Source organism: Alligator sinensis, unplaced genomic scaffold (assembly GCF_000455745.1).
Source record: "Alligator sinensis unplaced genomic scaffold, ASM45574v1 scaffold1241_1, whole genome shotgun sequence".
Taxonomy (NCBI): domain Eukaryota; kingdom Metazoa; phylum Chordata; order Crocodylia; family Alligatoridae; genus Alligator; species Alligator sinensis.
In genome coordinates this window covers 647540-673203 of record NW_005842202.1, presented here as the reverse complement: position 1 = coordinate 673203, position 25664 = coordinate 647540, and the positions used below count along the sequence as shown (strand labels likewise).

Sequence of the window (25664 nt, the reverse complement as noted above, 5' to 3'; positions counted from 1 at the left end):
TGTCTTCCAGTGCGAGAGCCTGTGTGTGTGTGTGTGTGTGTGTGTGTGTGTGTGTGTGTGTGTGTGTGTGTGTGTTGGGGCGGGGGAGGGGTGTAATTTAAAAAATGCCGTTTCCAATCGTTGCCCTAACCCCGGCCTGGGCTGCAGACGCGGCGCTGTGCACATGTAACGCACACAGACGGGGGGTTGTTTGTTTTGTCGTCTTTAGGCTCTGACATCTGCAGACGATGGGAAGAGGCAGCAACAGGACATGGTTAGCAAGAGCCACGGACGGGAAATGAAACCGCGGGCGAGGCAGAACCAGCAGCAGTTCCCCAAAAGCCGGGATCCGTGCCCCGGGGGAGGCTGCGGGCGCCCCCCGGGAGGACACGGGGGCACGAGCGCCCGCCTCTGACCTGTCATTAGACACGGCCCAAGCGCGGCTGTCTGGTCTCAGACCGAGCGCACAGTGCGCCGGGGGCACGGCCCTTCGCAAGCGCAAGCACAAGCACAAGCACCCCCCTGCAGGCGGGCGGGCGGGCCGGCCGGCCTCTCCTCCCCTCCCCTCCCCGGCGCCCGCAGGTGCAGGCTGCGAAAACACAGCGGGGATCGCAGGGGAAAGGAGTGCGCCTGAACTCGCATTTTCACAGCCCTGCGTTTTGCACATGGGCTTCATTCAGCTCCTTTCGAGCCGACCCGAGAGAGAGCAGGACGCCGGCAGGCTGCCCCCGTGCCCGAAGAAGGGCGCTTGTGCCCCCAAACTTGCAAAAAACCCAAAATAAAATATTTCCAACTATTCACTGGGTCTAATACAAGACATCGCACTTACATTACCCTTCTGTGGCTGCTTTGTTTCCAGCCGTGTTGGGAAAGTGCAAGTGAGAGCTCGGCTGTGGCCCCAGGAACAGCGCCGGCTCCAAGGAGGAGAGAGGAGGGGGAAAGGAAAAAGACAGACAACGAAGAAGTGTTTCCATTTCAAGGTCGGAAGGATTCGGGCGAAATGCCTTGCCGCCATGCCGCCGAAAAGGACACCCCACACATCCGCCCACGGGATAAAAGAAACAAGTTTGAACAAAGAAACCCAGCTACAAATATTATACTAACAGTGGAGCCCACCAACGTAACAAACACATTGTTAATATAACTATAGTAGTAAATCAAGACCTGAGTCTACAATATCGTTGTAACCAGCTCCACAATTCACCGAGTCTAAGGTTACAATGTATCACTCATCTCAGTAAAAAGACCTGGTTAAACGCTGGGAGGGAAGCTCCTGTCAAACGTGTAGTTTTGGGGTTGTGCGGTCGGTTAGCTTGTCTCGTTATGAGGACTGAAAGGAGCGGGGGGAAATCCCTTGTACTTGCCCGACGCCTGCCAGGCTACGAATGCCAGAACCAGCGATGAACACCGCCGGGTGCGAGGGCGGGTGCCATGTCACTGAACAGGCGTCATCGGTGATCTCCGAAAATCATTGCTCACAAAACCTGTGCTTGCCATGACCATCAGGAGAAGGGTCCATACTGAGGACCGGGCTCGTGCAGGGTGATCTGGGTGGCTTGCTAACCCGAGCCCGTCCAGCTGAGTGCAAGTACATGAATGTGAACATGTTTTAGCTCGCTAAAAAAAATTGTCACTTGGTCAACATTTTTTCCCCCAACGATTTAAGTCGGTGTAACACAAGAGACCGGATTCACGCGATGAGCCGTGACCGCGCGGGGCGCGGCGGGGCGCAAGCGGGCAGCGCGCGGAGCGGAAGGAAGCGATGTTGCTGCTGCGAGACTCATCTTGCGGCTGTGCTGCCCAGCCCGGGGGCGAAGCATGTGTGAAATTTCGGTTTTGGGCAGAGGGAGGGAGCAGCCGCGGGCCGCCCCTCGCACGTGGGGCTTGTCCAGCCTCCAGCAGCAACCCCGGTGTAGGCGGGAGCAACCCCGGTGTAGGCGGGAAACAGCCCGCAGTGCATCTCCAGCCGCCGAGCCGCAGCTCACCCGCCGAGAAGCACCCTGCACGGAACCAGGTAATGCCTCATTCGCCCCCCGCGGCTGAAGCGGGGTCGGGGCCGGTCCCCAGCCGGGGCAGGGCTGCCTGCAGCCCCACAGCGCCTGGGGTCGGGTAGCATCGCGGGGGGACCGTCCTCCCTGGCTCCCCGCCTGGCAGCAGCAGCAGTCGGGTCCCTCGCCCCGCGGCGCTGGGCTTGGCGCCCGGGTCCAGGGAGGGGAAGTTGCCGGGAAATAGTGAGCTCGCTCGGAGCAGGGAGGCCTCCCCGGGGTAGAAAGGCTCCAGGCTCCCCTGGCCCGTTTGGGACAAGGGGGCTGTGTCTGGGGCCCCCCGGCACAGTGGCAGGGGCTGCCCCTCTGCAGAGCAGGATGCCAGGGGAATAATGGGGCAGTCCGGCCCTTGCTGGGGGCAAGGGATCTCTCAAAGCCTCCTTTGCTAAAGCCCCAGGGCAGTGGCACGGGGCCCTTCGCTGCACAGCCGGCAGTCCTGGCCTGAAGGCAGGGGCAGGAGCCAGGTTGAGGAGCGTGAACCAGAGATAGAGAGGGCACATCTGTCTAGATCAGGGGTCAGTAACCCCCAGCACGTGTGCCAAGCATGGCACGCAAGGCCATTTTGCTTGGCACACCACAGCTAGCCCAGGCTCAAAGCAGCTGCTGCAACCCAGCTAAACTCTACAACTCTTTGTACACATTTGCATGTCTGCCACTTCTTGGTTGGTGTGATGCCCATTCTCTCATTACCGGGAAGAAGCTATGTTTCATTGGGTGGCAGCAGCGGTATGTGCAAGTTTGAATATGGTGATTTTATATTCACCATCTCTGAGTGGCAAAAACGTCCTGGCAAACCTGCGTGTTACTCATGTCAAAATCAGTTTCTGGCGGCTTACATGTCAGGACAGATGACAACCAAAAAATCTATGGACTTGTTCTCAAAATCCCTGTTCAGCTACTGCTTGATCCTGAGGCATCCGAGTCCCTCAGGTACTATAACTTGGACATTAAAGATCCCCTGGTACCTAAGGTGCAGCCCGGCATGGTGGTGCCAAGAAGGTTGGGATCTGCAGTTCAGAAATCCCTCCACCTCTCTTTCCAGAGGAGCATGTCTTACTGGACTTGACTTCCTAGGACATTCAGGGCAGCTGCCATCACTCTCGGGGCAACGCATCCTTTTTTATGCAGAATCCTAGTGGTGAGGGGACCCACCAGGGACGTGAAACCTGGGCTGGAGTCCCTCCTGGGAAGAGCAGGGGGAGAGGGGCTGCATGCAGGATAAGCGTTTCACCCTTGCTTCTGCTCCCTGGTCCACTCGAACAGGGAAGGCTGGCATGCCTGAATGGGGCAGGGTGGGAATTGGACATAGGGCTGGGGAGAGCCAGGAGCTCATGCTCCAAGTATAGAGCTATTGGAGAAGAGGGAGCAGCACTGCCCTACACACTTCCTTCTCAAAAGTTTGGGTTTTTTTGAGAGAAAGGAGTGAGTCCTATCTGAAAGAGAAGGCTACAGATGCTTGCAGAAGAGCTGCAGAAGAGCTGCCTGCAGAAGAGCATGAGCTCAGAGCCTTGAGCCCCAAGTTCAAGCAACAATGAGCAAAGCATCTCAGCCCTACCAGGGGAGGGGAGAATATTTAAGACACAAGTGTTTGCTATTGATCAAGGACAAGAATAGTATGCTAGCCTTGGGGTTACTACAGAGATGCCCAGCCCTTGCTACGCACTGCACAGGGAGCCTGCACACCTAGCAGGGCTGCAGATTGTGCCGTGGGGACTGCAGACCTGCCAGTTAGAAGTCGCGATGTTGAACGTGCCCATACAGGTCTTCTTTGTGAAAAGTAGTGCGACACACAGTCAAACAGCTGTAGCTGCTACCCGAGCCAGGTTGCACTGCTTGCTTTCTTCAAAAGCCACCGTGGCCTTGAACACTTCATTCCAAAAGATTTTTAGAGAACTCACAAAGTTTCAGCCTCTACCTCAGTGAAAGGAAGTAAAAAAAAAGGCAAGTTATTTTAGCAGATGAGAGGCTTGGATGAGACAAGCGGGCAGCAACAAGCAGAGATGGGGGAGAAAGGAAAGGGATGCGGTTGTTCTTGGTATGCCTTCCTCTATCATTTTGCTCCCCCCCACCTTCTTTCTTTGAGTGGTGGGGAGCTCAAGGCATTTTAATTTTGAAGAGGAAGTTAAGGCATCACTTAGCTTTTAAAGATAAATTATTCAAGTGCTTTGGTTCTTGAAGACAATATATTAAAATGTCATTACTACTAAGGCTGAAGCAAATAGCAGAAGCACAGATCAGACAAACCCTTAGATGCTTGGTGCATCAGTAGGAATGCAGTTCTTAAAAGAGTCTAGATCTCTTCTTCAGAAAAGTCTTTAGTGACCCAATACCTTTTTTTCCCTGCACCTTGAAGTAAAACTCAAAGCAGCGTGGAAAGAAAATGATTTTAGATTGCCTACTACCTTGCTGTAGGACAGCTAGCTTGTTTTCTGAATACCTTTGCCAGGCATCAAAGTTCCCACAGACCGTCTACATTTTAAGAAGGATGAATTAGCTGAATGCTTGAGGTCTCTTCCTACTCCGTTCCTCTAGGATTGTCAGCTAGGTGCGTAATAAAACTCATTATCCCAGCTAGCCCCTTGCCACAGTTAGCCACTCTGAGTGACAGTAAGTCTTCTAAAAGCCATTTAAATTAGTTTACTCTGCTAAAAAAAACCCCAAGACTGTCTGTATAGGAACAATAAGTGACTAAGGAAATTAAAACATGATCTATGTTAGAGATAAAAGCATCTAGTTATTGAAGCAAGCCTACAATTAAGCAATACCCCATGTTTATCTGTCTCAAACTATGAATCAGTTTAAGGGTAATAAAAATATTAAGATATGAATGCTGAGGTTGTAAGAGACAAGGGAGAGTAAAGCACAACAGAGCCAAAAATGATTTAAAAAAATACAAGATGAATAATTCAAGAGGAAGTGACATGTTCCAGAAGGCTCGAAAGCACCTTCAGCTACAGCTAGTCCAAGCTGAACTGCAATCTCATGTCAGTCTGAATAATTTTCTGGGCAACATGAACATTTGTGATAACTCAAACACCTTTACTGAATTATTTGTAATTGGGGCAACAGGAAGGGAAAGCATTAGTAATCTCTGCCATACAAGGGTGAAAGAAAGGGATAATTGGGTTTATGGGGGTGTGGATGTGTATTCATCACTCTAGGCAAATGTACCTAACTAGCAAGCCTAGTTCCTTTATGGGTTACGGTCATACAATTTGCCCCATCTCAACTCCTTTTCTAGGAACTACTGTAGTTCTATACCAAGTTACCCAAGTCCCTTCCAGTAAAAGTCCTTTTTATGCCTGTGCACAGCTGTAGTTTCCCTAGAGCAGAGATTTGTTCCAGCTGAAGCCTCAGTTCAGTCAGGTTGTTGCAAATCATTTTTTCTGAAATGTGCATTACAGCATAACCACAGCATTCCCCAGCAAACAAAACAGAGCTCTAGGCCATCATATATAGTACCAGGGATTATCAGAAAGGAAAGTTACTTACAAGCAAATTCTTTAGTTCTGTAGCATACGGGCAGTTTAGATGTGGCTCCTGAAGAAAGTAATATTTAATAAACACATTAGTATTTGAGCTGAGGCACAAGGCACAGATCATGATCTCTAGGGCATGCACATCTTTAACTTGTATCCCATGACTGTCAGCAACATCAAGACCTCAGCTTGCAGCTAGAAGAAGTTGAAAGTTTGGCTACCCTGGTAAAGGATTACAGATGTATAAGAAAAATACATAAGGTGTGAAAAACATTATCCGTGTAGATACACTACATACCAGTATAGTATTGGGTACTTCAACGAAGACCATGTATGCTGTGGCTTTCCTTCCACAACAGAAGAGCCAAAAAGCTACAAACTAATTCTTGCTTTTCTTCCATCTTCAGGTTGTTGCTGATTGTGCTTAAAGACAGCGAACACCTGGGGGAGAGAAGACAATCTCTGACCTTAGCCCCATGGTCTTTTGGGAAGTAGTAATTAGGGGGCCGATTTTTCTAGGCAACTTATTTTTTTTGCAAGCTATTGCATCTTCAACATTTTTTAAATGGCTAATTGTTGTAAACAAAGGGTACAACAATGATGTACCAGATCTAATTTTTTTGGTTGAGGGAGCTCATTTAATAGGATTGCAAAAGGGAAAGGAAGCCTTCTGAGGCAGGAAAGGGAAGAGAGATGTGATGACGAATTTCCTGGCTAGATTTTTTCCATGGAGTTAGGAATCTGGTGAAGTCAATGCAAAAGATGTTCTGTTAAATATTTATTTTTGGATTCAGGCCTCAACACAGGAGAATCAACGGAGCTCTCATTAGATCCTGACTGTGGGCATATGTTAATGTAGTTGGAATCAGCACCAGAAGCAGTCCAGGGTAAATGAAACTGAAAGACAGAAAATAGTATCTCATTGCTAGCTGGCTGATTAGAAAATTCTTGATTGAGGGAAGAGATCCACCTGTCCATTAGGATATCTGGTAACTTACCACCAATGTTAATTTTGGGATAGGTGTTCAATCTCCTTCTAAATAGAAGGCACCTCTTGTCTTTAAATGATGTAATTGAAACTGGGAAAGTATCAAACTTAGCTCTTCTAACAATCCGGAGGCTGTCAGAGCTAATATGAAGCAAGATGTTAGAAAACAAGATGTTAAAAGCAGACCTTCAGTGTCAAGGCAGGAGGGGTAAAAAACTTCTCTGTTCCAGTGATCCATAGCAAAACACACGGTTCGATTTCTCAGCCCATGCGTGTCACTGCGTAACAATGGGAAGCAGAGAACTGGCCAGCATTAGCCCACTCCATCTGAAGGGTGAGCAGGGTTATTATCGCCTCTGGACTCCTTTCCTTTCTTGTTGCAGAGCGAAGATGACTTGCAAAGATGTTTTGGTCTTTCCAGTCCAGTTTGGGGAAAATCTTGAACTCTATTTTGAAGGTAATATTTGTCTTTTATTATACATGTGGGCCTGTGTTGTAATTTCTGTGCAACAAACCAAAACTGGCCAAGCAATTGATTCCATTGCTTGAGTTGACCTCCCTGCTACTGTAGCCTGCTGCTCTACTTCCCTATACCCTTCAGAGCAATCCCCACTTCCTGCAATAACAAACTGTGCTTTCGGGGAGGCCTGGGCTCTGGTTTCCTCAGTGCTCGTAGAAATGTCACCAAGCAGCTAGTGGAGCCCAGTTTTTGGAGCTTCAGCTGCACCAACCAAGACTAATTTTATTTGTTAGAAGACTGAATAGTTTAAGACACTGTTTATTTTAATCCTCCAGTTACACATCAGTCTTCTAAATCTCAAGCTAGACTACTACTACAGGCACAGTTCCTTGCTTGATGGGACTTCAGTAGCTTTTACAGTATCTCCACAAACAGGAGGACTGTTGGGGCATGGGGAGGGGTCTAGTAGAGGGAACCTGTTCATCTTGCTGACTGAAAGTGGCTAGAAAATGATCCATTTAGAAGCAGCTTGTAACAGCCTTTTCTTTCTTTTCATTGCTTGCTTGGAACCAAGATGATGAAGGTAAAGCTGATTATTTGCTTGTCACTTATTACTTTATTTAGTTATATGATTAACTAGTACAGAACTAACCTTCATCCCCAAACCCACCAACTAATTCCACCCAATTTAGCATGAAGTATTAGGTAGTGACTTCACACCCAAATTAATGGCAGGTGTAAGAACAAGTCCAATCTTTCAGAGCTCGCTGTTAAGTGACTCCAAGTGAAATATAGGCCCTCTGGGCCAGGTGAGCTGCTCTAGCAGCAAAGCTTGGTTCATCCAACGCATGACAGAGCAGATAGGATTGCTCAGTGCAACTACACGGGGAGGGCAGGCCCACCGCAAGGGAGAAGAGCTCAAGGACAATGTGGACACAAGAACAAATGGATGTAAATCCATTTAAAGTGGAAGTCAGAAGGGGGTTTCTGTCCATCAGAGAAACCAGGGTCTAGAACAACCTGCAATGGGAGGGGAGGTGATTTTAGGAAAAAAAACCCAGCAGCAACAAAATAACTGCTCCAATGCAGCTGAATGGGTTAAAGAAAGCAGTTCAAGGAGAGGGCTCAGTGATTCAGGGGTGGCCTCCTGTTCCAAGGCCTGGGTGCCTATGACTGGAGAAAGGTATGCCAGAATAGCCGGTTCGGGAAAGGGAATAAACTTCTCCAATTTCTCCCCTTCAAGTTGACATTGCAGTGGATGAGGGGGGAATAAGGCAATGTATAGAAGAACGGCTTCCCTTCTCACTATGCAAATGCTGGCTCTCCAGACTCCTGACTTTTGGGAACAACTCCCCACTTCTGCTCAGGATACCAAGAGATATAGCACAGTCTCTGTTTTGCTTGAATATTATTCCAGCACCTTACCTTTCTATTTATACTTCTAGCTCTTCTGTATACAGGAGATGTGCTGATTTGCTCATTTAGAGCTAAAACTAAACCAATGCAATGGGACTTTGTTTAATGTTTCCACAGAAGCTCTAGAGTGCGACTCCCTGAGGAAAGAAAACTGCATCTGTCAGCAAGTCTTTCGAAACATCAACAGTCAAGTACTCGTGGTGCGGTCAGATTCAAATGTAGGGGTATTCGAATCTGCGGCAGATCAAGAGGTGAAATGTGGTATGTGAAAATTATCTCGCCTCTCTCTCTAATCACTGGCTCACCTTTTCAGTCCACTCAACCTTTTGCCTTGTGGTATCACTGAATTCTGAATCTTAAGGGCAACGTATGCAGCTTGTAGGGCTAAAAACATAACCCCCACTGCTAGAAGCCATAGCTTGTTCTGACCACCTCGGGGAAAAAAATGCAGTTAGCTAAAGGCCTTTCATCATCTCCTAAAAGATGCTGCACATTTCATGTCAGCCAGGAGAGCACAGACTTGCTTCCCAGAGGGAAGTAAAGATCAGAAATGGTACCTGAGGGCAAACAGAAGAGCAAGAGAATTCCTCATCAAAAAGTTACTGAGAGCCACATGCATGCAAAAGGAATGAGGTTCTACAGCCTGGAATAAAGCTGGGGGCTAGCATGGTGCTGCAAAGCCACACTGATGGACCCCTACCCTCTGTTCTTGTGCTGGGTGCGATTGCAAGGCCCCTTTTTGTTTTTGTGAGGCACTAAAAGCTGTTCATTGCTTTACACTATAGCAGTAACATTCTTTGCTCATTCCCAGCCAGGTTTACAGAGCTCATTACTAGCAGCAAACGTAACCTCTACCTTCTGGACATGCACTAGAGGGCTCACACAACAAACTAAAGCAACCCAGCAACATCACACACATGGGCAATGCCTAGTCCTTTACCATTTGCTCCATCCAGCAGAGAAGTCCAAATGAATTGTATCAGCCATCCTAGGACAGGATACAAAACAAATACAGGCCCCACTTCTTTCCAACAAGTAGAAAAAGTGTCTGTTTGTGGTGCAATAAAGCACAGGTGGAATTAAATTGTGGAACTTGTTCCTTCCTGGGGGAATTTCTAATGTGAGCACTTTCTGTTTAGGGAGTGGAATGCTATTCACCATTCACTATTATTCAGAAACGGGTATACCTGAAACCGGGCCGGCTGTAGCATTCAGTGTCCAAGCAGGTAGCAAGACTTACTGTATGTACTGCACGAATGAAAGCGGGAAAAGAATGGTTCGATTTCGGGTAAGTAGCTCCGTTGGTTCCCAGCACTCACCTTAGCTGGTGAAATAAATAAAACTAGGACATCAAACATGCTGCAACACAGAATTGTTCCTGAACCAGTCAAGAGCTGGGTAATGAGTCTGACCTGGGAGTTGATCTGTGTGCTTGCTCTGTTTCAGGAAGGAGAGCCTCCCAAGAACGTTGAAGACAAAATAATAGACATTGTTTTTATTCAAAAGCTGTTTACACCAGGAGACAGCATGTCATTCAAGTTTGAATCTTTGCTGATGCCAGGATATTTCTTGGCCTTTGCAGAAGAGGACAGCTTAATGAAACTGATTTTAAAGAGCTGTGAGAGTGGAGATGAAGTAGACGAGACCATGAAGATACATTTCTACGCTTAAACTAAACAGAAAACTACTCTAAAAGAAACTGCATAAGCTGTTTCTTGGCTGCCTTTTAAAACATCTTACATGGCAGTTAATTACCAACTTTTTTGTAATTTTAATAAAGCAATTTTCTTAAAATCATTCAATTCTCCATTTGTTCAAATTGGTTCTTTTTTTAATTTGTTTGTGAAACAGCCATTCATCCCTCCTGGTACCGCAGATTTTACTGGCTCCCACGAGGCAGCCTTACGGTCTTCTTATTCATCTGAGAGTGCAACGTGCATCCGTTTCCTCCTATGAACAACTGGTGTTGGAGGCTGGAGGCAGGTCTGGACTTGCCCAGACAGCAGCCTGCCAAGAAACACGCTCAGTTCTAGCTCATGAACAAAATTCTCAAGAAAGCAGTGGAACCCATTCATTTTGCTTTCAAAATCTGCCCAGCACCAAGGAAAGATGGATTTTCCACACACCAGGCTAGGGTGGGCAGGAGCTCTGCAGTTTGCAAACTGAGGCATGTGACTGGGGGGAGGGGGTCAGGGGGTGCTATTTAAGGGGAATGGGAGGGTAACTGTATGAAGGATGAAACCAGGAAGGACTCTGTCTGCATCACCTTAGACTCTGATGTGCTCAAGCCTTCTGCGTAGTATTCTGCTAAGATCTCAACCTCTGGCAACTTTTAAAAGCAGTTTCTGAGACTAAGCAACTGCTTTGCTGAGCTTGTGCATCCCTGCCTACCTGTCACACTGGACCCACAAGCATTAAACCAAAAGGCAGTGCTCCAGAGCCAAAGCTACTTATATGGTGGTATCTCATGGCTTAAGGAAGGGCACAGACAGGAGATTTAAGCCTAGAAACATGGCCTAAAAATCCAGAACTATGACACGGAGCATCTACACCTTCATTAATGCACCGTAATTATGGTGCATTAAGTTTAAAACCTGTAATGACAGGAACTAAACTTAATGCACCATAATTGGTGCTACTGTGCATTAGCAAAAATGTTTTTTTTGTGACATTAAGATGTGTAGTAAACTAAATCTACTGCATATTAGAGCATTAGCATGGGTTTTGTCTGTCGCACTAATGCACAGTAGAATTAGTCTACTGCACTCAGAGAGTCTCACGTAGACGCGTCCAGAGATTCAGTATAGGCCCAGCTGGCTTAAATACAGTAAATACTAAGAAGCCCAGCATTGCAAGTTTGATAATTGTTCTAAAAGGGGGGGATCAAACCGGGTTGTAACATCTATGCTACTGAGGTAAGGCAACAAACACTTCATAAAGTGCAAGTGGTTCACATTGACAGGGTGAGGGAGAATCATAGAAAATGAGCGTTGAAGGGACCTCAGGTCACATCTAGCTCAACTCCCTGCTCAAAGCAGGACCAGCCCCAACTACAGCATCCCAGCCAAGGCTTTGTCTAACTGGGGCTTAAAAACCTCCCAGGATGGAGACCCCACCACCTCTCTGGGCCACCTGCTTCAGTTTTACTACTCTTTGTGAAAAAGTTTTTCCCTCCTAACATCACTCCCATAAGTCTTTGAAGTCCTGCAGATTCATATTGTTTCTACTAGCCAATAATAAAGATTGCAAAAGGGGTTGCAGATGACTCATGTACAGATCTAGTGCTTCTTACTGTACAAGAAGCGATAAGAGGAACAGACAGCCGAGGCCAGACTTTTCTAGGTAGGAACAGTCAACTCTGACGTAAAAGGAGTGATTAAAAGTGTGGCAGGTCTTTGTGTCCTTTCTCAGATATTCTGATAACATCTGCTCCTTTTAGAACACAAATATAAATTTTAAGTCAAGAAACTGAGTGGATTAACAATGTATATTGATATACATTGCTGTGTTTGCTGGTTCACCCAACAGCAAAGCACAACTTTTCTTCTTCAAGCACTCCACTCATAGTGCTGCCTGCCCTGCATTAATAGGGACTTGGAAACCTTTACACAATAACTATAGATAACTGGGCAAGTTGGTGCAGATCACTTCCCCTCTTAGACTTCTAAAAAAACCAGAAGTGACTGTAATCTGCCAGACTCACGCATTTTAGAAACAGGAGGTTACTATAGCTCAACTTTCTGAATTATTTATTTTTAAAAATAGAACAAATGACAGAGGATGGTGTTGGCTACAGACCAGCCATCTCAAAGGTCTTTTACACTTAAAAAAAAAAAAAAATGTGCATTATTAGAACGCCATTGTAGTGCAAAGCAGGGTCCTGGCCAAGGAAGGGTACGTACCAGTAACTGCCTGATACTGCCAAGTGAATTAAGAGTCAAGCAAAACCCTTTTCTTTCCAAGAGAGTGCACGTTGTCCACTTATGGTTTTGGGGGGAGAAAAAGGGAAAAAAAGAAAATTGTTCATGTCAAATGCTTTGTATTCAAGGGGCTTTTTAAAATCATGTCAACTTTAGCCTTCCCATAACTGGCTTTGCCACCTGGCTGATTCAGATGCTCCATAAACACTTTATGGAAAGGTTTTGGGCAACCAGAGAAATCCTGCCTTGTAAGCTCCAGCTGCATCAGTTGTTGAACCAGAGCTTAGTTTCAGAGGCTCAAAAATGCACAGATGTACCAGGAACACTGCGTAAGCTACTGTGCAATCAGAAAAAAAAATAAATGCCTTAAACTTTGATCATTTGAGTTATAAGATGACATAACCGCTTTGTGGAGAATTGCTGGCTCTGTACAGTAGAACAGATAAGGGAAAGTGTTTGTTTTTTGTAACTCCTCTGCAACTGCTTCACTCACCGCGGCCTTGAAGATAGCGAAAAGTACGTACAACTCCGATTTCCAGGTGCAAGAAGGAGGTTTGTGAACTAACCTCACCTCCCCCATAAGTTTCCATCCTGATTTTAGAACCTGGACCTCTTCAGCCTCCGCAAGAGAAGGTTGAGAGGCGACCTTGTGGCTGCCTATAAGTTCATCACTGAGGCACAGAAGGGAACTGGTGAGGTTTTTTTCACCAAGGCGCCCCTGGGGGTTACAAGAAATAATGGCCACCAGCTAGCAGAGAGCAGATTTAGACTGGACATTAGGAAGAACTTCACAGTCAGAGTGGCCAAGGTCTGGAACGGGCTCCCAAGGGAGGTGGTGCTCTCCCCTACCCTGGGGGTCTTCAAGAGGAGGTTGGATATGCATCTAGCTGGGGTCATCTAGACCCAGCACTCTTCCCTGCCTATGCAGGGGGTCGGACTCGATGATCTATTGAGGTCCCTTCCGACCCTAATATCTATGATTACAGCAAAAAAGTAATGAAATAATGTTATAGCCGCTTTTCATGCTAATTTCACTATGATTACGTGAGTTGTGACTGTTAAAAAGTATGTAAGTATATAATTTTGCTCTTGGGGGGGGGGACCCTTTCCAAGTGCTTGGGAAATCCATGTCACTTTGGAATCCCCCCTACAGCTGTAGTTTCTTTTGAATAAAAGCTTCTGCTGACCTGACCCAAAAGCATGCTGCGTGCATTTCCATGACACTACACTTGTAACTGAAGTTCTTCTAATGGAATTAATTCCCACTTACCCATGGAGACGATTTAGTGGAGGGTGGGGACGGGGGAGACAAAATGGGTTTATTGAATAAACAAACTTAAATAAACGCATTGCATGGTAGTGCTGACCAGAACATCCTCCTGGCATCAGACAGCAACCATGTAGCCTCTTACCTTACAGGGATCCTGGTTTTCTCTGTTTTAAAAAAAAGTCACAAGGTCTTTGATTAAAACACCCCAAATCCATGTTTTTCTGCAATTCAAATGAAACGCCACTATATATATGTATAGGTATCAGTTGAATGCAATGTTTTATTGATATATTTATGATTTTAAAGTGCTTTGGAAGCCTACCAGTGCCTCATCACTATAATAAGATAAATTCTAAATACCAGCACATTTTGCTGTTTGATTTTGGGTTGGTTTTTTTTTTTTACCATGGAAAATTAGACTTCCTCCTGCCCCCTTCACTCACCAGGATGCAGGTCCAGCTGCAGCTGTGCCCCCACCAACTATGTCGCACTGAGCAGCTCTGATATGCCAGTGTCCCTAAGTCACAACCCAGTCCCCCAACCTGCCAGTGCCCCTGACTCCACACCCACAGCCCCCCAGCCCTGTTGGTACCTCCCACTCCCCACCCACAGACCCCCCCCCAGCTCTGCCAGACGGGGTCCTTAGCTAACAGGATTACAGGGCCAGGAACCCAGGTCTGCAGCCCCCTGCTCCACTCCCCCCACCCGCAGCAGTGCAGGAAGCAGCAGCTGCTGCAGCTGAAGCAGAACCCAGCTCCCCCCCTCCTTCACGGGTGGCACAGCTGGAGCACAGCAGCTGCAGACTCCCCACCCACTGGGGGCTTCATCGTCTTAGAATGAGAAAAATCTATGTTTTACTGTGTTTTTCTGTGGTGAGCAGAAAACCCAGATCCCTGCTTATGAAGTTAGAATAATATCAAGCACGGCAACCAAGCTAATTCCCAAAGAGGGAAGAAGGAATTTTGGGATGAGATTAAGCATCTGTTGGCCAATTAATTTAAACATAAAAAGATGAAACAGCACAGACCTCACAGGAATCTCCATGAACATACTTAGGAAAGAACGGGCCAGGGAGCTGGGTGTGGATTAGGTTCTCTCACTTACAAGAAATCATGGCAAACATATGGGTTGAGTTTCATAATAATGGGAAACAGTTTATGGCTCCTAAGACTTAATCTACATCAAAACACTCTATCCTCCTATAACTAGATGACATTCAACACTGCATTTCCGCAGCGCACTCCCAAACATCCAGTAAGAGTGAAAACCGGAGTCTATGTTTTGGTTTTAAAACAGTTACACCAACAGCAGGAGCAGCGAGAATACTTTAAAATGATTGGGGAGAGAAAACAAATGCATCACGGACAGACACACTGTCTTCTGTAAATTCTTTATTGAATGGATTAACAACAACAAAGTGTCCCTTTTTCACACCAACTCTCAGGGCCCCCTCAGTTACATGAGGCAGGTTGCACACACACTTGATGTAATCTCAGGAACAATGATTCAACTTTCCACAGGCACATTTTCTTTGCAAAAATCAGGCTGCAACCAACTTAGCCAAGATGCTATTCTAATGGGAAATAGGTTTCAGCCATATGGGATTATTGCTGATGTAACCCTAGTAATTCACCCCAATTTACACCTGAAGCTTCGTCAGCATCCAGATCACTTCAGTCTATTCTTCTCTCCTAGCAAAGTGCCACTGAGCTCTTCTTGGGGGGTTAACTAACTGCCTGTTCCCACCTCCTCCACTTTAAAAAAAAAAAAAAAAATCTCCCTCATTGAATGCTTTAATAATTAGATGATGAAGCAAAGGCAGCAGTGAACAATCATTTTGTGCTGGAAGTTCAGTGGTAGGTCAGAGGCTCCACAGCATAGCCACCGCTTTGCAGATACCCACGTTCGTGTAGTTGAAGTAGCAGAGGCCTGTGAAGGTCATAGCCGACAGTACATGCAGAAATCCTTTGGCTACTATAACCGATGCTTCCCCATGGACATAATCAGTTATAACCTGGTAAAGACCCCTGAGAAAGAGAGAAACATGCTGAAAACAGAGCATAGCAATCCCTGGGAACATCTGCCCAGCTTGCCTGAGCACTGTCTCTGGAGGAGCCAACGGCCTCCAGCAATTCTCCATCAGCATTTTACAAGCAGGAATTGAGCCCCAGCACCCTCAGCCTTCTCCTGCATCACACAAGTTCTTCCAGGGAAACTGTGTCCGCACCCCACAGCCAACACAACCCTGCCCACAAAGACTGCAGGGAGATGCAGCTCCTGTTGTTCAAGAGACCTGGAGTGACTTTGGCAGCAGGCCCAGAAACAGACCACCCTCAGACTCTCACATTCCTCCAGCAGCCAGGGCTTTCTCAGGGAGCACTTTGCCTTTGTGAGCACAGTGTTGCATGGGTGTAAACCAGACCTGGTGGTTGTGCTTTGCCACCAGACTAGTGTAGGCAAGGGTCTGGTGCTTGCTACCTTTCACTGAGGTAAGATCCATGCTCTACTTTATGGGCAGCTGGGGACAGAGGACAGTTCTAAAGGTAACCTGAGCAGCAGTATCTAGGATACAAGCTGCTTAACACAGCTCCTTTACAGAATACAATATCCCTCACAAGTGGCAGTGATAGTTTGAGACCCGATGGTTGCACTGCAGAAGAAATCAGAGGAAACCCTATGCTTCCTGCATACAAGTGGCATCTCCCAGAAACATGTAGGAAGTCCTGCGATTTTGTCCTCTCTCCTGATCTCTGGCAAGGCCAACCAAGCCTCCAGCATTCTTTAAGATGCCTCTCAAATGGCGATCCTGAAACTTCAGCAGGGATCTTGGCTGTCAACCTCTGCTCAGTTGTCTCCTGCAGGGTTTCTGTGCTACCGAAGCACTGGTCACAACCCGACAGTCACACCGCTTCACTGTCAATTGTCACGACTATGTGAAGTCAGCTGGCTTTGTTATGGATTCTGATATGGGTACATCAGCTGGACTAAAGTTAAGGGCTGCCCATTCTGCTTGCTATAACTGCCAGCAGTTGACACCAAAAAAGCCACCAAACAATCCACTGTCACAAAAAGTGCAGTTTTCCAAAATAATATTTATGACTACACTTGAAACTTTCCTCGTCGTCTCCTGCCACATCATGTTTCCATACAGGAAGCAGAAAAAGGTTTGGCGTTCTTCTTCCGGATAAGGCTTTCTAACATGGGTGCACCAACACACAGAAGCCTGGTGGTACCTGGGACACACCTGAGATTGAAGAACATTGAGCCAAGAGGTCAGCAGGCCCTAGAATCCTCCTGCAAGGGTCAGGTTGGCAACTGATCCTTTATTTCGTATTTCAATTATCCCTTGCCTTTGTGGCAGGATTACATCAACATGAACTTGAATGCCAAAGACACAGCAAGTCTGGACTGGCAGGCACTGCCTTGGAAAAGGCATGAGCTGATTTAGGATCAAGAGTGTTGTGCCTTTACTGGATCCCGTGACTTCCCTCACTGTGGCCAGAAGCCCAGGCATCTCGTCTGATCCAGGTTAACAAGCCATCGTAGAGACCTCGCAGCATGCATTGCACTAAAGCAGCTGTCACAAGGGGAAAAAAGAGGAAACTTGCTGGGTCTGCTTTTCCAAGACATGAGTTTTGTTACCTTAAGATCATCAAAAATAAGGGAAATTGAAGAGGTCCTTAGAGTGTGGCTATCACAGAGACACAGGGGAGGAGGTGGGGAAGTCAAGAAGCCAAAAAGAAGTAGACAAATGGGATATTCAAGATACTAGAGCTCAAACAGCTAGAGCTACACAGGTAGCGGATCAAAGCCATGGATCTGAACAGCACCCACAGATGTCCTGCATACTGCCCCAGAGCCCAAAGTGGTCAGCATGTGACTCAGCCATTTGACTCTGCCTCACGTGGCAGGGTCAGCCAGCAGGGTTTGTTCACCTGGGGAAAATTACTGGCCAGCAAAGGGAGGCATGAATTTAAAGGGCACTGGCCTCTCATACCAATGCTCTGTGTCCGTTCAAATGCTTTTGTGCTGTACAGCTTACCCCCCACCAAAGCAGAGTCACCTGCTTCAGTCTTACTGGGTGCTGAAAGTGGCCACACATGGAGTTAATGTGCAGCAGCTAGTGGCCTTACGTCTACATCCTAGCTTACTGCACTGCAGTTTCCCTGTACAAGCAAACCTTGACCTGCCAAACTGGGTGCAAGACCCTAGTGTCTTAAGGTTTCTCATGCAAACTGAACTGGGTGTTTACACTAACTTGCAGATTGAGTTAGCACTGCCCTTCCTGGGGTGGTTCATAACCATGTGGGGAGAGCAGAAATTCAGCTGGGTCTAAATTCAGCTGGGTTTTCAGCAGAGCCCCAGCTGAGAGTCAAGGGAGAACACAGAGAGAAGAACAAAGCCCTGGCACTGCACTGGCCATCAGCACAGCCTCTCCCATTTGTCACTGACTTAAAGATCTCTTCCTTTGAAGGTGTTCTACCAGGGTGGGGGATGTACTCATACTCCCAGCCAAAAGCAGAAACTGTAATAAAACTCCTGGGCTCTAGCCAAGGGTGATAGAGTCCACCTCTACAAGAAAGAAGGAGAACACACCTGATGCATATGAGGCAACAGCACAGAAACCCCAGTGCTGCAAAGCTGGTATTTTTATTTTAGTAACAAAAGGTTTGGCTGCCCTGCAGGAAGCTAAGGCCATAGCTCTGTGGTAGCAAAGAGTAAAAGGTGTGCTCTTCACTTGGATTAAAAACAGCAATGGGAGAAGGACAACTTGGGTTTAAACTTAGATTGGCAGCTCAAGTTAAAGAGGAGCTGGTGGTGGATTCTGAGTATTGCTCTCTCCACCCAGGTTTGCCAATAAGAGTTCAAAATGTACCTTTTGCCACTGCATGTTCAGGTGAAGATTTAAGCCCCTGTGCCCCTGCTTTAGAAGGGAGTTTCTTATTACCACAGGAATTTCCCAGTGATGAGACACTAAGGGTAAGTAATGTACTTGCTTTTCCAGAAGACAAGCTTTGGAAGGGACAAACCAAACATACAGCTCTATTGCATGAGGTTTGGGGAAAGTCCCTACCCAATTGTTAAGAGGGGCATTTTGCTCCGGATGTCTCAGTATTGAAACACTGTCCTGCTTTCTGCAAGGTCAGTGTAAGATTGAAGGACTAATCGAAATGCGGCTGAGAACAGCACGCATGCACTTTCCCTCCAGGAAGCTCTGAGGCAGGATCCTGGTACCAAACCACATTAGATCACATGGAACTTTCCACAAGTCTGTTGAGTCATGTTGCAGAAACGCAAGACACAGATACCTCCTCAGGCACATGCAGAGTTGTAGTGGTTAGAATTTCCCGTGGCCCCATCAATTGGTGAAATCCTTCCCGGAGCGATTGCGTTTTAGAGGAAAAAACAAGCGGAACCCACATTTAAGCTCTCTAGGGAAAGCCCTCACCACCGTCAATGAGCACAGGGTTTTCCGGCACAACTTTGAAAAGACAGAACTTCTCTCACGTGCCTGATATATAGAGCCCCCTTCATCCCAGAGCATTGGTGATGTGCTTTTCAGCCTGATGCACAAAGTAGATCCAATCGGTTGCAACTGGTACCTGGGGCACTGCATGGTTCCACCGCTCTCAAGGTATCTGACCTACTGTATGAATGCCTGCACAGCCAGGTAGGCCAACTGCCATCCTGGGCATGTGTCCAACAAGACAGAAATGCAGCCAGTGAAGGGGAGACATTGCTAGATGAACCTATTCAGTTAATGCAGTTAACAAACAGCTACCTCACATGGGCCAAAATATATGGAGGAAAAAATCAGGTGCTTGCTAACGCATCACCTGTAGTCACTAAGCCCTTCACCATGCAGGTGCCAAATACCAAAGAGCCTGGGCTACATCAGAAAAGCATGGAAGGTTGTACTCTGCTTTAGTTTCCATGCTGCTCTTCACAACACAATCAGGGACATATCCAAAGGTAACCACGGAGTTCATTCCCCCTGGCTAAAGTACCAACATAGCTTCTTTGAGTAAGAGCACCCGAGGGCCCAATTACTCCGTAAACAGGGAGCTCCTGCTAATCTGGGCATCCTGCCAACCAGACAGACAAGCTATCCTACAGCTGCAGAGAGAAATGCTGTGTACCACGGTGACGACAGTTGCAAAACTCCACCTTTTGAGGGATTTCATCATCCATGTTGATGTCATCACGGACACAAATGTCTTGCTTCAGGCAATCTCTGCACGCGTGCCTGCACAGATATCAAGCCCTGCCCTGGTTCAATCCCAGCACCACCAAGAGCTGCCTAACACATCCAGACAGGCCTACCAGTTTTCGCCAGGTTAAAAATTCAGCATCACTTTAACACCTGCACTGTGTATAGCAGGAAGTGAAAAACCCTGCACCCAACCGAAACTGCAGGAGGAATTCAGTCAAGTGAAAGGCAATAAAACAGGATGGACTCTGGCCAAGACTCCAAGATAAATATCCTGACTCAGAGAAGCACAGAGATGCCTCACATGCACAGATACCCGCGTCTTTGATTTTTCACCTGACCCAAAGGAGAAGACCTTGGATAACAGAGAGCCCCAAGGCTAAGCTGAGGCCTTCACTCTGCACCAAGACAGAGGGAAGAGCACCCCTATCGCACCCCAGGTTTCTTTGGAGGGATCTCACTTCAGATCAGATTCTGTCCTGGTGCTGCTTTCATAGATGTGCTCAGAACTTAAGGTCCTACATAAACCATAAGACAATGAATGCTAGCCAGGGGCAGTGAACAGTCACAGAGCCTCCTTAGGGTTTCTGTTGCTTGTAAAATGTGGAATATGGAGAGAGAGCAAAGTGTAGGAAATTGAGGAGACAAGAGGCAGCCCCATAACGAGAACACCTATCCTGCCCTGTACCTGAACAGGCAGTGCCAGAGGAAGGTCCGAGCTGCTGCAAGTCTGGTGGAGGCTACAAGAGGCCAGCCCCTAGGACTCGGGGAATGAGTTTTTGCATTTTACCAGGCATTCTACCCGAGTCAGAAAACTGACATTAAGTGTACTGCTTGACTCCATCTCTAACCACAGCTCTGAGCTCAGAGAATACCTCTGGTTATTGGAACAGCCACAAAAACTTCCATCTCCAGTTCTGCCAGTCCTCTGTGCTTACCAGTGACCATGAAGAGTGAGGATCAAAGCCAGTGAATAGTCCACGACAGGTCCTGGGTACACATAGGCCGCAGGAAAGAGACCCAGCAAGATGACACTGACAACTCGCTCACTTATCCAGTGCAGAGATGCAGCCTTGGAGGGGGCTGGAGTGAAGAAAAAAAAAAAAAGCATTTTCAGAGGGCAATTTCTGCTTGCAGGGTTCCAAGCCAAGCAACGGCTCCTCTGTCTGAGCAGTTTCACATGTGCTGCTTAGCTGGCAATGCTAGGATGTCTTCATCTCACTCCTCCAGAAGGGGTTGTCTCCCGTATTGTCTAAAATGACACACTGGCAAAAGCCCTCTTTCCCCCTGCCCGTCAGCTTTGTACAAAGGAAAGTTCCATCTGTTAGAACAGACTGAAAATGCAACAGCTGAAGTCAAAGCAAAAGAGACCTTTTAGTTTTGTGGCCCACTGTCCTATAGTTTCATAGTAGTCAGGGGTCAGAAGGGACCTGAATAGATCATCTAGTCTAACCCCCCTGCCACTGTTTGGAGCACACGCTGGGATCACATGACCCCAGACAGGTGATTATCCAACCTCTTTTTGAATTTACTCAAGGTAGGAGTGAGGACCACTTCCCTAGGAAGTTGGTTTCAGATCCTAGCCACCCTAATAGTGAAAGTGTCTCCTCATGTCTAACCTGAACTTATTCTCCAGCAGCTTCTGGCCATTGTTCCTCGTCACCCCAGGTGCTGCTGGGGGGAATAGGACCCTTCCTATTTGCTGCTGATCTCCCCTAACAAGTTTGTAGGCAGCCACCAAATCCCCCCATAGCCTCCGTTTGCTGAGGCTGAACAGGGTCAGGTCCCTCAGCCTCTCCTCATATGGCCTGCCCTCTTGCCCTCCAACCAAGCGGGTGGCCCTCCTCTAAACCCTCTCCAGGCAGGCCACATCCTTCTTAAAGTGCGGTGCCCAGAACTGGACGCAGTACTCCAATTGTGGCCTGACCAATGTCACTTAGAGGGGGAGGATCACCTCTCTGGACTTGCTGGAGATGCATCTTTTCTTTGGATGCACGACAAGGTGTGGTTGGCTTTGCTGGCTACGGTCTGGCTTTGGTGGCTCATGTTCATCTTGGAGTCAATAATGACTCCAAGATCCCTTTTCACCTCTGTGCTCACAAGCGGGGAGCTCCCCAGCTTGTATGTATGCTGTGGATTCCTTCTCCCCGGGTGCAGCACCCTGCGCTAGTTTACATTGAAGCCTATCCTATTACCATACGCCTACTTCTGTAGTCTGTCTAATTGCAGCCTCTCTCTCCCTTCAAGCGTGCCTACCTCTTCCCACATCTTGGTGTCATCGGCAAACTTGGACGTGTTTTCCACCCCCTTGTCCAAGTTGCTGATGAAGATGTTGAACGGTGTAGGCCCCAGGACCAAGCCCTGGGGGACCCCACTGTTCACATCCTGCGAGTATGACCCATCCACCACCACTCTGGGTGCGCCCCATCAGCCAATTTTTGACCCATCCAACTGTGTAGGCATCAATGCCACAGTCGCTCAGTTTATTAATGAGATGGGGTGAGAGACAGTGTCGAAGGCCTTCTTAAAGCCCAGAAAGACTATGTCCACGGCAACACCATCATCCAGGGATTTAGTTACCTGGTCATAAAAGGCCATCAGATTGGTCTGGCAGGACCTGCCTTTGATGAACCCATGTTCACAGAATCATAGAAGTCGGGTCTGAAGGGACCTTGTAGATCTTCAAGTCCGACCCCCTGCCTGGGCAGGAGGAAAACTGGGCTTAAGTGACCCCAGCCAGGTAGGCATTGAGCCGCTTCTTAAAGCCCCCCAGGGTAGGAGCCAGCACCACTTCCCTTGGAAGTTGGTTCCAGATCCTAGCCGCCCTGACTGTGAAGTACTTCCTACGAATGTCTAAATCTAAACCTACTCTCCAGCAACTTGTGGTCGTTATTCCTTGTTATCCTGGGGGGCGCTGGGGGAAACAAGGTCTCCCCCAAACCCTTCTGGTCCCCCCTAGTGAGTTTATAGACGGTCACAAGGTCCCCCCTCAGCCTTCTCTTGTGAAGGCTGAACAGGTTCAGGTCCCGTAGCCTCTCATTGTAGGGTCTGCCCTGCTGTCCCCTGTTGATTTCCCCTGGGTGTGATCTCCCCTGCCGGCCCCCCACAGATGTGATCCTTGGTAATTTTTTCAAGGATTTTCCCCAAGACCGATGTGAGGCTTATGGGCCTATAGTTTCCCGGGTCCTCCTTCCTCCCTTTCTTATAGATGGGGACCACATTAGCTAGTTTCCAATCTCCGGGCACCTGGCCCGTGGACCACAATCGCTCGTACAGCCGGGCCAAGGGCACAGCAATGACCCCAGCCAGTTCCATCAATACTCGTGGCTGGAGGGCATCAGGGCCCGCAGATTTAAAAACATTTGGCCCTTCCAGAAGATCCCCAACTACTTCTGCGCAGACCCGAGGCCTGGCAGTGCTATCCTCAAGACTGCCCCTACCTGTGGAGGGAGAGCTGTCCTGGTCCCTGTCCAAGAAAACAGAGGCAAAGAACTTGTTAAAGATCTTGGGTTTCTCGTCTGGCGTAGCCACAAGATTACCATTTGAGTCTAACAGGGGCACTGCATTACCCGGTGCCCGCTCCTTACTCCCAATGTATTTGAAGGACTTTTTGTTATCCTTAATCCTGGTCGCTAGCCTGAGCTCCACCCCCGCCTTGGCTTTCCTAATGGCCCTCCTACACTCACGGGCCAAGGAAGAGTATTCCTCCTTGGTGATAGCCCCTCTCTTCCAGCAGGTGTACGCCTCCCTTTTGGCCCTCAGGCATTCTTGAATGCCTTTGCTGAGCCATGGGGGTTCCATAACAGGCCCTAGTACACCCGCCCAAGGACAATCGTAAAGTGGTTTGTTCTAGTGCTTAAATAGTCACAGACTGCTTGCAACCACAGACTTCACTGGTTCTGCTTTCCTATTCCTGCTCAGAACATCACAAAAGGAGAGGATGAAAAGCCGGGCAATGTCTGGAGAAAATCCAACAAGATGCTTGGGCCGCATTTCCACTTCTGCTCCCAATTCACTGCACAGCCCAGGGCAAGCCACTGACCTGCTCTGTGCCGCAGCTTCTCAGTGAGGGCAAAATTACAGAGCATCGATTGTGAAGTTGCATCTAGAATATAATACACGCATCGGAGCACCTGTCTAAATATTTGACTTCGAACAGTCTAAAACCATAACGTCATACAGAGATTTAATTTGAATTGTACCAAAAATCAAATTAAAACATTTCTCCACTCTGCAGGGTAAGGGAATTCAGAACATTTTTGCTACAGCGCTGGAATGAAAGTATGTGCAATAAGGCAGCTGTTGAGAGCCGAGGCTTTTGTAATGGCCCGAGGCTTGCGATTTAGCCGTTACCACAGGCAACTCCAAGGCAGGCCTACCACACTTTAGTTCTGCTCCTGTGAGCACAGTGTTCACTGAACACTGGTTTTTCAGTGTGCTCTAACAACCAAACATCACTGGGAAATTCATTTTATCCTATGAAAAAGAACACTGAATTTTTCAGCCCTAGCAAACATTAAGCATCATTTTAAAAAGGAGACCTGAAAATTCAGACAACACCAATTTCCACACAGAAGTCAAAGGAAATGCTACCAAACAGCTCATCAGTTTTTCTAGCATTCGCAGATATATTAATAGTCAGTTCTGACTCCAATTCAGATAATGCAACAGGTGGTTCTGAAATCTCAGGTTTAAATGCTGTGTGCACATGTGGAAAATGTTACTCGTTTAAACCACACCATTTAGGACAAGAAACAGAAATGATACCACGGGGGGATGATTGGGACCGACCATAAAGGGGAAGCCCAAATATCAACTAAAAACAAAAGCCGATGTTTATTAATCAAATTTTTGTGCATTGAGATGAACACAATTAGATGCGGCAGAGGAAAATTAAACCCAGCATCACTAGGTCTGAAGCCCCAGGCACCCCCACTTCTAATGACGTACCATCGGTGTCGGGAGGTGTGTGGATTTGACGGGTCAGAGTCAGACGATCAAAGGTGATCGGAGATGCAACAATGGGTCTGGTCAAAAGGATCTTACTCTGAAGAACTGTAAAACAGAACCAGGAGTAAGTAATACACGTTTACACCTCACCCAGAGTTAAAGTTAAAACCCTGGAAGGTTAATTGCAACGATTCGCCCTTCAAAGAGAGTCAAACAAGAGGCCATAAAATCCTGCCTGAGAGAGCCTGGAGCACTCCCCGAAAGGGGGAAGTCAGGTTCCTCCCCAATTCAAGGGAGGTTTCGAGAAGTGACTCGAAGTATTTACAAGGCTGATAATCACGTGGCTCCAGGCTTTTTTGACCCATCGTTTCACACTGGAAACCACAAGCACCCAGAAGTTGAAGCAATGTTGTGGCTGGAGATTTGTTTAAAGACATCGACAAAAGGGAAAGGCCGTAACCACCCACGTCAGCACGACAGAGCCTGCAGGGGCGGGACAGGTGCCGGGGAAATCTCACCCTCCCCGAGAGGTGACAAGGGGTCAAGGGGAAGACGCTGCTCTGCCTATTCAATGCCGAGATCCCACAGGCCGGTGCGGGGTCGAGGCCCCCGAGCAGCTGCGAGGCCCGCTGGGACCTCGAGGCCAGCAGAGGGTGGAGGAAGCGAGACGTGTGTGCGCGAGTCCGGGCAGCAGCGCCATGCACCTAAAGGCACTAACAGCTCTGGCTGCAAAGGAAGTCACCCTTAAAGGGCTCCAGGGAGCGGGCGGGCGCCTTTGGGGGACAACAGGAGCGAAGCAGGGACAGGAAGGGAAGCCGGCGGGGGCGCCTGCACACACACATTGGGAAACACACGACTATACACCCGCGTATACACGCACATGCGGGCATGCACGTGGGAACACGAAGGCACACGTGCACCCCTGCATGCACACACACGCGGGGTG

The 25664-nt window shown here is 47.8% G+C and overlaps 2 protein-coding genes across 7 annotated transcripts; one reads left to right on the top strand and one right to left on the bottom strand.

The window, feature by feature from the left end:
• The first annotated feature begins 1930 nt into the window (after nt 1–1930).
• Nucleotides 1931–10150, top strand: IL18 (interleukin 18). Of its 6 annotated transcripts, none has more exons than XM_025207655.1 (6): nt 1949–1993; nt 6875–6948; nt 7526–7534; nt 8485–8628; nt 9507–9655; nt 9814–10150. In XM_025207655.1, the coding sequence occupies exons 2-6, from the start codon at nt 6882–6884 to the stop codon at nt 10036–10038; spliced, it is 594 nt and encodes a 197-aa protein (XP_025063440.1). In that variant the 5' UTR covers nt 1949–1993; nt 6875–6881; the 3' UTR covers nt 10039–10150. The 6 variants fall into 6 exon arrangements, with proteins under 6 accessions (XP_006026716.1, XP_025063440.1, XP_025063439.1 ...); XM_025207654.1 differs by lacking the exon at nt 1949–1993 and adding an exon at nt 5838–6390; XM_025207653.1 differs by lacking the exon at nt 1949–1993 and adding an exon at nt 6493–6699.
• A 4781-nt stretch (nt 10151–14931) lies between these two features.
• On the bottom strand, nt 14932–24857 carry SDHD (succinate dehydrogenase complex subunit D; the record flags this gene model as incomplete). The annotated part of the gene is made up of 3 exons (XM_025207674.1): nt 14932–15584; nt 20707–20851; nt 24719–24857. Coding segments are annotated over 3 exons (450 nt in total), but the record flags the coding sequence as incomplete, so codon positions are not given.
• Between the last annotated feature and the right edge of the window lie 807 nt (nt 24858–25664).